Source organism: Pogona vitticeps, chromosome 3 (assembly GCF_051106095.1).
Source record: "Pogona vitticeps strain Pit_001003342236 chromosome 3, PviZW2.1, whole genome shotgun sequence".
Classification (NCBI taxonomy): domain Eukaryota; kingdom Metazoa; phylum Chordata; class Lepidosauria; order Squamata; family Agamidae; genus Pogona; species Pogona vitticeps.
In genome coordinates, this window is record NC_135785.1 from 48,451,350 (window position 1) to 48,465,132 (window position 13,783).

General features: G+C 36.7%; 2 protein-coding genes across 3 annotated transcripts in view; one reads left to right on the forward strand and one right to left on the reverse strand.

Annotated features, from left to right (window-relative positions):
* The window catches only part of ARMC8 (armadillo repeat containing 8), a 142,187-nt gene that overhangs the window by 31,072 nt on the left and 97,332 nt on the right, over positions 1-13,783 (forward strand). The window lies entirely within an intron of this gene.
* The window catches only part of PPP2R3A (protein phosphatase 2 regulatory subunit B''alpha), a 47,287-nt gene that overhangs the window by 25,490 nt on the left and 8,014 nt on the right, over positions 1-13,783 (reverse strand). The window contains exon 2 of one of the 2 annotated variants that reach the window (XM_020787450.3): positions 5,369-7,792. In XM_020787450.3, coding sequence (XP_020643109.3) covers positions 5,369-7,315 — 1,947 coding nt within the window. In that variant the 5' untranslated portion in view covers positions 7,316-7,792. Of the gene's footprint in view, positions 1-2,115; positions 2,576-5,368; positions 7,793-13,783 lie in introns of those variants that run through there. The other variant, XM_020787451.3, reaches the window with a different exon arrangement.

The following is a 13,783-nucleotide window of genomic DNA, read 5'->3' on the forward strand; positions in this document are numbered from 1 at the left end:
GTTGTTCTTCAGTTGCTCCAGGTCATTGTGGTATTTTTACCTCAGATTTCAATATAGATCATCCCAGTACAGGGATCCATACACGGAAAGGGCATTTGTTGCTGGATGTACTGGATCTTCCCAGTACCACTTCCCCACAGATTTCTAGAATTGCTCCCTGACATGTTACTCTCAGCACAAACTGCCCTCCCTTTTGTCCATCTTCTTCACCCTTTTCTCAACTCCTTTTTTTAACCCGCTTATTATTCTGAAACCTTCATTTTTTTTGTTGCAATGCTTTCTAATTGTCTGTGTTCTAACTTTTCACTTTTGTGCTATAGTGCAGAAATTGTAATTTTTTAAAAAGCTAAAAAGCAGAATGCAGGACTGCCCTTTCCCAGCCTATTTCACCCTGTCCTCTCAACAACATGCCACAATACATACTCTAGATACCAACAGCACTGATATCATGTAGCAGCAACAGAAACAGCCGACAAGGATAACATGAATTTTCTTTCATAAATCTAAACTGGTTTGGCTGGGTGAGCACTTAGTTTTGTGTGTGTTATAATATAGTTAAAGAGGAAGAAAGTAATTTTCTTCAATATATTATTTATTTTAAGAACTTCGATATTTTAGGAGATGTGTTCTCTGCTTTTCAATGTGTCTTTTTAGGCTATAAGCATTTGCATTTTAGAATGTAGCTGACACATTATTTTTGGTGTATTTTATTGTACTTTTTATGATCCTGTATTTTGGACTGAATTCTGACTTAAGTATTTGCCTGCAACTAACGTTTAGTTTTCATATATTTTTAAAGCATTTGTGCTTACAGTTTTTCCATAGCTGTAAGAATTTGATTGTTTTCAACAACTTAGATAAATAAAGCTTGTAGAAACAAACAAGCTAATATTACTTGGAATCATTGCAACAATTAACAGACTTATACTTTGATACCCAGATGAATTTTTATAAGATGAAATGGTTGATTTCATTCTGGAATTAACCCTTTGGGGGGGAATAAATGCCAGCTATTATGTACACAGCCTTCTGATTCACACACACCCCCCCCCGAAGTCTATACAGTTCTATTCAGCTCTTAGGCGGAGGTTTAGGAATCCAAGTCTCTGACCTGACATTTTAACATGTAAACAAAAATTCCAAAATAAAAATTAAAAATGCTGATATCCCAAGAAAATGAAATAAGAGTGTCAAGTAAGACATGGAAGGATGGAGAATGACTAGCAGAAAAAATGCCCATAAAAATGTCATCAAATAGCAGCCACTCACACAGTGCACAGAGCAGCACATATCAGAGCAGTACTGGGATCCACATGAGCAGATTTTGCATTGGATCAAACTGGAATAAAATAGAACAAAATACACCATTGCTCTGGGATGGAGTTTAAAAAACCCTTGAAAGCAAGATTGTTGTTGTTTTTGTCCCACTTTGACTCTGTTAATACTAGCTTTAGTCCTGCATTATGTAGACAATGGAATGCGGTACCAGTATCTTGGGCATGAAGAAAGTTGAACAAATGCTCAATGTGAATGGGTAACTGTTGGCCTGTATAAATTCTAAGAGCTGGTTAACACATTTCAGTTCCACAACTGAATATCAACATACACTCTTACAAAAAATCTAAACAACTTTTTTCTTCTACTTGTTGATATAAACCAAGTTAGCAATTATAACATGTGGAAAAGTGCAATAGTGAAGCACAACCACATGTGACCTCTGCCGCAGCCACTTTGCTTCAACCTTTAAGACATATTTTCAGCAGTTGCAGAACAAAGTTTTCCTACTGCAGCTGATATTTAGAGTCACCAAGTAAGGAATGTAGCATGAAATACATGCAATACAATTCTTCAACAAACAACATTGAAATAATTATTAGTTAATAATCTTTATTAATGCTAACATTCTTGCACTCAAAAGGAAAATACCTTTGGGTTCTTTCTTCTTGTTTACCAATAGGGACATTTATGTGCTAAGCTCAGAAGACCTATTTTTAAACCTATGGGTATCTGGTGCAAATAACCTTCTGAAAATAGAAAAGCCTAACAAGCCACAATTCTAACCTCTGATCCAATAAAAAGTTACAAAGAGGAAGAAAAAGAAAAGCATGGTCAAACCTGGGCCTGTTGGAATGACTTCAATCTCTTCTTGAATCGAGATGGAAGAACAAAATCACAGCCTTTTGCTAGGAAAGCTAACTCTCCTCGTAAATCTGGGTCCCTTCGCAGAGATGTTTCCTTGATCATCATTTTGGTTAGCTCTTAAACAAATTTTTATCTTCCCAACGGAGGTATAATGTCCTTTGGGGGATCACTTCAGCCACAATAAGCTATTTTCTTGGTTTATATTTTTACAGTCAAGAAGTTCTAACTGAAACATACCTTGCCTTCTTCTTGTTCACAGTAAGAACTGTTCAGCCACTGCACCTCAGCCTAAGGCCAGGGAAACTTTTTTTCTAACATTCATACAATCCCTGAGCATGAGGATCTCTGGATGCTCCTTTACAATTCTTTATCAAGAAGCATGATCTACACTAGAATCTATGTTCCTGCTGGTTACATGACAGTCAGACAATCTGTCCTTGGCTTGTAATAGAGCAAAGGTATTGTGGGAAGTGAAGCACCCACTGCCACAACTCGTGGTGCTAAAGTTAGACATAGTGCAGAAGTAGCTAAATATATCACCTTCACAGATACCTCTCATTTTATGAGCTTCAGAGAGGAAATCTGAGGTGCTATCTTAGAATCACTAGCCTCAGTTGGAAATAAAAATATATGCTACCGTTATAACTCAGACCGTATTTTTCTAATCTAATCTAGGAAATAAAATATAGGATTTTTAAAAAATTATTTGTCTTTTTAAAACTATCTCCTTAAAGTCAAAGGAAATATACTGGGGAAAATATTGCATTAGTTATCAAATGTTTTCCTTCCACCTTCAGAAATACTTACATTGCATTCCTACATCTGTTTATTCATATGCAAAGTGTATTGTGCTGAATGAGACTTTTTAATTTCTGTTTTTAAGACTGTGTTACATATGGCTATTTTTACCCACCTCAGAGATTTGGATAATAAATTTAACTGATGATAGAATCATTCTTTAAACGTGGTTTTAACACACTTGACTACTTTGTGAATTCTGCTTGCCTTTGTGGGACTTTTAATTTTTCAAAGGCTGATTGATACCTGTGCTAATGACATTATTTGTTTTTTAATAGAGAAAAGCCTAGCCCCTCTATATATAGCATCCAACACTTCAACAAACATCAGAAGCAAAATCCTCAAAAGGACGAAACCTTTGAAGACTCTGATTGCCAGGTATTCTTCTCACATAATTGAGCACTGATGGTACAAAAAAGCTTTGGTGACCAGAGCAATTAAGAGATGTTTCTGCTACTGTACATGTTGAAGCCTTTTTCTACTACTCACAAGGAATTTGATTGCCCATTAATATAACTTGCTCTGGAACTCAGATAAAAGAAATTGTTACCATACTGACACCGTGGTCTGGAAGAAGATGTTAACATTCGGTCTCACATGTTTATAATTTCACTATTCTCGAAGGGATTATAGCTAGTGACAAGTCACCTGTTCCAAGAAGTGACGTGAGGGCGAACAATTAAATAAAAGTATGCAGTTCCCCAACCAGATCAGGAATGGAAACACTAACAACAGAAATTTAGATATTCAAGGAAAATATTTAACTCCATACAAGTCTGGAAAAGTGTGTATTTTGTCATTGTACATCCTGGAAATTGTTTGTTTTCCTTCGTATTAGAAAGAATACCTGTCAGAAAGGCAGAGAAACTAACTGATACCACTAACCAGGATCTCTTTTTTAGGAGATAAATATAAGTGGCAAATACAGTTTGAATTAATATATGTCCAAAAGACTGAAATCCTGTTGCCATAACTTATATAATGTAAGGCTGATTATCAATAACTACTTTTTTAATTAAACTTTTCCAGTTTCTCTCCCAAACGCTCTGAGATGTTTGCACAATCCCTTTCATCATTAGGAAACCATTAGGTTAATGTGACAGGAAAGAGAAGCCTTTACTAAAAACTTCCAATGTCAAAATGACTTTATCAGCACTGTTGATGACATTGCCAACATTAAGGCACATAAGTTACAGCAACAGGATTTCAGCGTTTATGTTAAATGTTAAACTAGTTTGAAAACCCAGTTTAATGTTTTTTTAATCATAGTATGTACCAATATAATTTTGTTTGGCTTTTTTCCAAAATCTGATATCTCTGATATCTCTTTCATACACAAATTTGTGTCTGTATGGATTATTATTTGCATTATGCTATAAAAATAACTTTCCCCACCATGCTATGAAGCATACAACTTCGAGGCAGTAATCCTAATGAAGCTTGATGACTATATAATCACAACAGATGAACAGGGGACATGCCTGTGAAGTTGTTCCACAGAAATTACACATTCAACTCCTTCCCCCCACCATTCTATCATGTCCTCTAGTCTTAAACCATTTAAAGGTATAAAATTGTACTAAAACCAAATAAGCAAAGTCTAATTAGTATTTCCACTTTAAAAGTATTTGGTTTTTTTTAATTTTTAAAAGGTTTTGATCACAGGTGGGTATGCATCTGCCCTTTAATTGATTAATTTTAATAACTTGATTAATTTTAATAACTTCAGAAACAAATCCCATCACAGTCCAAGCGCTAAAGAACAATGGCACATAGTGTTATATAATCAAAGCTTATAGTTACTCCAGACTGAACACAGCACACTCATGCCCACACTTCTAGAAACTGTTTAATGTTTTCCAAAATATGAAGCACAACAAAGGCCTGCAAAATTGGTTTTATTAGAACCTGGCAGGACATAATATGTGAGCATATATGGGCAAAGACCACACTTCTAACTATGTTAAAAACATATCTATAGATAAGCTTGGTGGAAACTTTTCAACATGCCAACTGCACAGTTATTTTCCCATATCAGCACACAGTGGGAAGTCTGGACTGGTGGCAGATTTTAACAATATAGGGTATAGCAGCAATCCCCAACCCGCGTATGCTCGTGGGTGGGTGTGTCACGCTTTGCGGAGGGGCGTGTCATGCTCATGCACATGCGCACAAATGCAATACGCCCACCCGTGAGCATGACACGCCCACCGTGCACACGTGTGGGGTGCTGGAGATCCGTGTCCGCAGCCTAGTTCAAGGAAGCCCACGGACCAGCACCGGGGGTTTGGGACCCCTGGGGTATAGAATAAAAAACATTAGTGCAAACATTGTTTATCAACTTCTATGCAGTAACAATATTCAACTACAATAATGCAAATCGTGCACACTATCCTTAACAGTTAAGTGACAAGATCTGCAAACTTACTTTGATAACTTCTGGCATCTGTTGAATTAGTGCTGGTATGGGTTCTTTGGTAGCTGGGCTTGTACAGCTCTGCTGGATAGTTGTTATGGAGGGAATGGCCAATGTTTCTTGAAGAATGTGCATTACTTCTTTTTCTTTTGATAAGCTTCCTTTGCCCATCCGGAATTCTACTAGTTCCTGAGCAAAATCTTCAATACTCTCCAGGATACGCAACAAGAGGGTTTTATCTTCTTCCTCCATTTTATGACCGTTGCTTTCTATAAGTTTTGATAATGAGGAAGAAGCACTTCTGTCTGCAGTTGAACAAACTTTCCCTTTATTGTCAACAGATGGACTAACAGTCTTTAAACAAGAAGGATCACTCTGCTTAATACTAGTGTCTCTCAGAGTAGCCTCCATTTTCTGAGAAAAATGTTCCAAATCCATCAGAAGCTTATCTATCTCTTCTTGATTGTTTTTTCTGTATTGTTCTTTAGAAGTCTGAACAGTACAATCAAAGCCTTGACTTGGGGAGGCTGTTAGGTTGGAGGCTTGGGCCAATGTAAGAGGATGTGCTAAGGCAAGTGATGTTTTAGTAGGATCTACAACAGAAACTGTCCTTTCAGCATTTTGATGAGTGTTCTCAGAATTTTCCTGTATGCCTCTAGTCTTACTACTTGATACACTTCCTAATACCTTTTCTCTATCTGATTCTTCTACAATGTGTAGAGCTTCTCTGGGGGAAATGCAATCTGGAGGATTTATAGATAATAACTGAGGTAGTGTACAAGCATCATTTTTAGATCTCAAGTTGTCCTTCTGGTTGCTGACATGCAAAGCACTTGAGGAAACATTTACAGTGTGAACTTGGGTGGATTTTGCCAATGAATTTTCATCAGTGCTATTCAGGTTACCTTGTAAGTCTGTAAGAAACAGCGGCCCTGTCATAGAGGAGGGGGAAGATACAACATCCTCATATCTAGGTGGCTGTTCATTGCTAAATATTGGGGAGAAATTGGATTGCTGAAAAGCAGACAAACTGTTAATCAGTTCTACCATGTCACCAGGCTCAGTGAACCCAGGCTGTCTAAGTTCAAAAGGTAGTTTTTTAAGGTAAGAAGAAAATCTTGTCATTAAATTCCTATAGATAATTTCAGAACTGGCCAAGGAATCATTTTCATTTCCTCCACTAATAACACCAGAAGATTTCTTCCTGATGCACTGCTTTATTATATCAGTACACTTCTTCAAGTCCTCTGAGCATTTCAGCAAGATGTCCAAACACATCTTAATATCGCCACTGGAAGAACCGTCCAGCTTGTGCTTTTCTAAAATCTGTGTAATAAAATTGTCCTCCGAGAAAGTCTGCACAAGTGATGTAACCGTAGAATTTTCCTCTACTGAGATGCTTCTCATGTGCCATTTTTCAGGTGAGGAATTACGTGACAGGCCAAATGGAGGGGGAGAATTTTCATCGTTGCTGAAATGCCCATATATCAAGTCAAAATCCAGTGATCTTCTACTGAATGAATCTGACTTGACTTTTCTTCCCTTTCTATAGCTTACCTGATTGGAAGGGGTTTTAAGTTTTTCAAATGAAAATTCTTTTATTTTCCCACTAGCAAGATTTATAGCTTCTCCAGTAATATCCTTCAGACTGCCAGTGCTCTGAACTGAACACCCTTTTTTGAATCTTGGATTACTAGGAAGGATTTCATCCTCAGTCAAAGCAAGGGAATTTTCGGGCACTGAAAGCCTATGGGTCAGATCTGGACTTCTGTGATTGTGGGTGGGGACCTGAATTAGCTCTGCACAAACACTGTGGTGAGCTACTATGCACATAATTCCTTGTTTGAATGTCTGGCATGCCCCAGTGCAGTAATGCACAGCATGTTGAAGCTGGCAATCTATCACAACACTATTGTAACAATTCACCTTTGTTACTACACGCCTATAGGTTGCTGCCATAATTTGAACTTTAAATACACTGTGAACTGAACTAAGACAACAATCACGTTATCTGCTTTCAGATCACACAAACACACATGCACACACAGAGAGAATTACCACTGTGATGAAAATGTCCCAGTTCTGTAACAGCAATCCATTCTCATGATTTTATGTCAAAAAAGCTTCTACAGTCAATCAGTCTAGGACAGATGTCTGAAAAAGGTAACATGATCAGTGTAATGTCCAAGGCTTATTTAAAGCAAATTGTTCACATTTCATTAATGTACTGAGATACTGAAATACTGTATCTCACACCAGAAGTATTGTGCCTCCTTTATCCAGTCTTAATAAATATTTTATGTAAAATGCAGAATTTCAACCCCCAAAAATCGAAAGAAACAATTCTCTTGAATACGTCATCCAAATTTGCTCTTGAGTTTCAGACACTGCGCAGAAGCAAAAATGATCCAAATCTTCTATCGTTGTGAAAGATACCTGCAATTATACGTGCTGTTAGTAAACATAAAGTAGAGCTCCAATCCTAAATTCATCTAATTTATCTTTTATGCAGATATTATCATAGTCTGATTTACACATATTTACTAACCAGTAAATTCCATGGTGTTAAGTGGGCCTTACAGCATAGTAAAATACATTTAGCATTTTTCAAAAACTTCAGACATAAATATTGTGGCCTATATTTTGACAGAAATTGAAAAATCTCCAGATATTGTATGAATTAATATTAAATAATATTAAATAACATTCTGTTGCATCTAAAGATTCTGCAAAAACAGTTAATTATTTACCCGAGCATATTAAAATAGAGTGGGGACACAATCTTAACTAACCAAGAAGACACTAGATCAGCTGAGTCTGTGGGAAATTACTTAGGACTATTACCCAGACCCTGTCTAACATTATCTCAATAGAATAGCTATGAATCTTGGCTGATATGAGTTTGGATCTGGCATAACTTAAGTTCTCTTCTTTTCTGACTCTACTGCTGGCAGATCCTAGCTAGCTCAGCAGCTGTGCCAACAGATCTCAGATCAGTCAGCAACCCTTAAGGGGGCCTGTGCCAGCACAAGGACAGTTGTGCTACCCTAAGAGGTTTTTGCCCATTCCAAACCCACTACACACAAAATAGGGGCCACACTGACTTTTATTTGGATTTGGATTGCACTTCCTGTGTGCAAATAAATAATAAAGGTCTATATATCTAATTAAATATTCAGAAATAAAATAAAATAAATAGAACAAGGTCCCAGTGAAATTAATATGATTTAAATAAATAGCTGTTAACTTGTCCCATTTTTCTAATGTGGGTCCAGGTTATTAAAATACAGAATGAAATCCATCAAACACACATCTTGCTATATGAAAAATGAAAAACTGAGCTTTATACTGCAGTAGCAGGACTTGCCAAAAGAAAGGTTCAGTGTCAATTAAATTAAACATTTGCACAATGCAAACAGACAATTACTGTAATTCAAATGTTCATGCAGTTCAAATAAGAAGGCAAAACAAGTCTACAGCAGATTAAAAAGATAACATATTTTCTTTTGGTCATTTTTGCAACACTTGAAATTATTATTGCTATGGATTTAGTCCATTTCTAACTCTAATATCTATGTATGCAGTTTCCAGCAATGTGAATGAACACTAAGCCTGGCTTTTCTTTTTATATACCTTTGTAAGCCACATCCTTTCACTGGGAGAGTAGACAGAGTCTGTGGGTTTGTACAAGAGCTTCAGCTGTCAAAATAGTATAGAAAAATTATTTGAGAATTGGGACAGCTGGGGACAGGTTGTAAAGGGCACAGAACAATGTTTGATCTTAGTGATTCACAGAGTCAGTTGCCACTTCCTAGAGTGGCAATGAATCAATGCACTAAGTGAAGCCAAAACATGTGAGGCAATGAAGGATTTCCTCCCAAAGTAAACAGCAGAATCAAAGGACTTATTTCTTCAGAGGTCTAGCAATGATGGAAAGAGTCAAACTTCCCTATTCTGCATGATGAAATCTAAATAATTATGAGCCCTATTTCCCCTCCTTCTAAAATGTATGCTATGTGCATTTTGAGTTTCATGTATACCTTGGGCCTTAAATCTGTGCTTTATTAATGGCTACTTACTACACATCAGTTTTTTTCTTTCCCCCGCAAAAAAACTTTATTTTAGATAATCAATCACATTACAAATACTGTAATACAATTAACTATTAATCTTACTTACTAAATACTTTAACGATCTAAATAGCTATTCACATCATTTAACAAAATTACACTTAATCTTGAATCCCCACTTCATCCTAGAACGTTACCGACCAACAATCAAAGAATCTATATTATTTCCTAAATCATGTGACTTCTCATTTAGTTCAGTGGTGTATTTTAATAAAAATTTCCAAGTTTCGAAAAACTGACTGCTTTAATTATCCTCTGCATATTCTGATCTTATTGCTTAATTCCTCCATGAAGAGCATTTACCATATCCCATTAAAAATGTCTGCAATGAAAGACCTTGGCCATTTTTCCAGCTTTTAGCAATCTCACACCTTGCTGTACCTATAATATTTGCAATTAGGTCTTCATTAAGTAGCTTCTAATTTTCCTGCAAATGCTAAAAATAACATTAATGTTTCAATTGCGATTATTTTTTGATTACCATAGTCAATATTTCTGTCCAATTGATTACTTCATGCTAACATTCTTCTATTTTTTGGCAAAAAAAATCCATGTGTTCCAAAATTTCCTTTTGCCCACATTTTCTCTAATACTTATCTGATATTGTATATCTCTGTTGACTTTATGTGGCTTTGTAGGGTATAGATGCCATCTGTGAACAACTTTCAGAACTGTTTCTTTCGTTTTAGCTGATACCGATGTGGTTATTTATTCCACATTCCTGTCTAAACCTCCTCAGGTATATTAATATTTAAATTTGTTTTCCAGAATGCTTTGGCTCCTCTACCCTTACCATGTTTTTTCTCAATAGTACATTTATATATTAATGAGGTCAATCCTGTCCTTTTATTTGTATCTTTTTGCATACAGTATTGTTCAAATTCTGTTAACGGTCTTATAGGGCCAGATTTCTGATATAATTGTATTGCAAAGCTCCTTATTTGTTTTATTTGTAGCCAATTGGTTCTTATTTGCTTTGTTTTCTCTTCTATTTGTCTAGCAGCAACTGCTTCCCCTGATTCAAATACTATAAATCCTTAATTTGATATATTTCAAGTTGTTCCCAATGTTTAAATCGTACACATTTCTCATGAGATTTAAAGTCTGGGTGATCCAATAGAGGACATAAGTGGGATACAGTACTGGGGAAGCAAAAGTTTTCATGTTTTTGCCTTATCCTTAATGTTTCAAAAATAAAAGGATACTGTCTTTGTTCTCATTTTCTAAATAATTTTGTTGAGTAAATATGCATATTTAACACTACACATCAATTAATGCACAGCAGAATGCTGTGCATTTTTACTCAGATATAGATCCTACTGACCCAAGTGGAGCTTATTCCCAGGAAAGTAGGTGTAGAATTCCAGCATGAGCTCAGAAAGCCAAGGAATATATGTTCTAAGCAAAAAGAGTATGACTTTATTATCATCATAACTTTTTAAAAAAGTACACTGGTGTCTTGACTTATGACCATAATACGTTCCAGAAGATGGGCATAACTCAAAAGGGTCGTACGTTGAAGCACCATTTCCCGTAGGAATGCACTGGAACATGATTAATCCATTCCAGAAGAAAATAAATACAAAAAAAAAATTAAGTAAAATAAAAATAAAACACTGCAAGCCATATAGGAACGTGCTGTGCCCGAAAAACAAACACCTCAAAACACACACACACACAAATTGCAAGCCCCATAGGAATGCGTCGGGGTGAGGGGAAAAATTACCAAACCGAAAAAAAGCACAGCCAGCCCAGTCGGAATGTGATGTGGCTGGGAAAAAAAACACAAAAATAACCCCCCCACACATACAGCTGGCCCCATCAGAACATGATGGGGCTGGGGGAAACAACACAAAAACAACCCCCTCACACACAGCCAGCCCCATCAGAACATGATGTGGCTGGGGGAAAAAAAACACCAAAACACAAAAAACATCACAGCACAGAAACATAACCCCCCCAAACCCAAACCCGCCCTGCAAAACAAAATAAATGTACTTACTCAGGAGCAGAAAGCAGCTCCAGGCAGTCCGAAGCCTCCTCCAACACACCCCAGGCGAAAAAGCTACAAAGAAACAGCCTCTTTGCCTACCAACGGTTAGCAAATTTGAATTCCCTGCCTTTTCCCCCTGCCTTTTTCCAGTTGCAGCTCGAAGCTTCAGCCACAAGTCGAAGCAAAATTGTGCGGCCAGAGCTGGTCACAACTTGAAATGGTCATATGTCGGGACATTCGTAAGTCGAGGCACCACTGTAATGCTATTTTAGCATTTTCATGAGATGTGCAGCAAAGAACCCATAAGGCAGTTCTGAGCATCAGGAATTTTTTTGTGTGTAAACAAATGTATGCAACTTCCACAATTATGAATAGGAACAAAATTACTTAGAAAAGGACTTCCTTCTTTTCTTTCTGCTTTTTTCCGACTGAGCCTTTGGGAGCCCGAGCTATTATAAATGTATTTTATACGGACTTTGTTGTAAATACTGCCATGCAACAAAATCCAACCTTGAGGGCAATGAACCGGTTTCAGAATATAAACTATAAATGAATAGTGTTCTCTTTTCTGTCTCAGGAAGCATTAATTATTCCCAAAGGAAGAAATTTGCTTTAAAAAGTAACTGCATTAATGCCTTTCTGTAAAATATACACTGAGATACATCTAATGTGAGAATTTAAAGCTACATAATTTACTTTGTTTCTTCCTCGTTTTTCTCTGTTCATATAGTAATAGTCACAAACAACTCAGGGAGGAAAAAATGTGTATGGATCCACTGTGAAATTGCACACAGGAAGCTGGGTTTCCCTGAGTGAATTAATTTTAACAACCACATAGGAATCATCAGAGAAAAAGGAGGACATTATCAATCAGCCTTATTCTCATCTTAACACACTTCTGCTATAACTGTGCTTCCTACATATTTGGATGGCCACAGCAGAACTAGGGCACTTTGACTTCAAAAACATTTCACTAATTGCAAAAAGATAAACTATTTTATTGAAGTGTTCTCAAATAAATCAAAACTTGTCCTTTCCTTGGAGACATACAAGAACTGTCCTTTGCTTAGCAACATACATTTCACTACAGTGCAGTTACATATTGTAAAGAAAGACTGGTAAGGGCAAACTGATTGACTTCTTCAGAATAGCTTGTTTTCTGATTAGAGAACCTCCAGTAAGCTTCCAACTAATGCCACAGCTTCTAGAAATACAGCTTGAAAACCAATGTGCTGTGTAGGGCCCCAGACTACTTCCTTGCTGTGACACAATTCTTGACTTTCCAAACGCAACTCAAGTATTTCTTTCCATGCTCAGAACAAATGGCTTATTCTTCCTGACATGAAGCAAGATGCCATTCACTCACTTCCTATATTCCTCACTCCATTTGTTTCACATTTTCCCATTTCTCTAACATACAAAGCACAAGTTCCAGAAAGAACAGCTAAATTCAGCCCTAAACGATCATGCACTCCTTAATTCTACAGTTCTTTGCTTCTCTGTTACAGTTGGATTAGCCAATTTCCAGGGTTAGGAAAGAAGGGGAACTATCATAATTTACTAAAATGAGGGAGCAGAATGAGAGTTGCATAAATGATTTTAATTCTGCTTTTCCTCGAATGTTCTACTTTGCTTCCTACAACATTATTTGAAAGCTGTATTCTTCATTGAACACAAAAGCTGTGAAAATATAGGACACAGGCAGAATCTACATTATAAGAGATATAATGAAACAAGAAATTATCTTAATATAATTATTCCTAATTATCCTCAGAAATTGTGGGATAATGTAAGCAGCTCCTTGATAACTGGGTTTACAGATCCAGTTTTTGCTAAAAGAAGTATCACAGAAAGTTGAAAAATAAAAATAAATAATTTCCATGCTACGTTATAGCATAAAGTAAAAGATATGACACTGGAAGATGAGCCCCTCAGGTTGGAAGGGGTCCAACATGCTACTGAGGAAGAGTGGAGGACAAGTAGAAGTAGTTCCAGAGCTAATGAAGTGGTTGGGCTAAATCCGAAAAGACGCTCAGCTGCGGACGTGCCTGGAAGTGAAAGGAAAGTCCGATGCTGCAAAGAAAAATACTGCATAGGAACCTGGAATGTAAGATCTATGAACATTGGTAAGCTAGATGTGGTCAAACAGGAGATGACAAGAATAAACATTGACATCCTGGTGTCAGTGAACTAAAATGGATGGGAATGGGCGAATTCAATTCAGACGATTATCATATCTACTATTGTGGGCACGAATCCTGTAGAAGAAATGGAGTAGCCCTCAAAGTGAACAAAAGAGTGGGA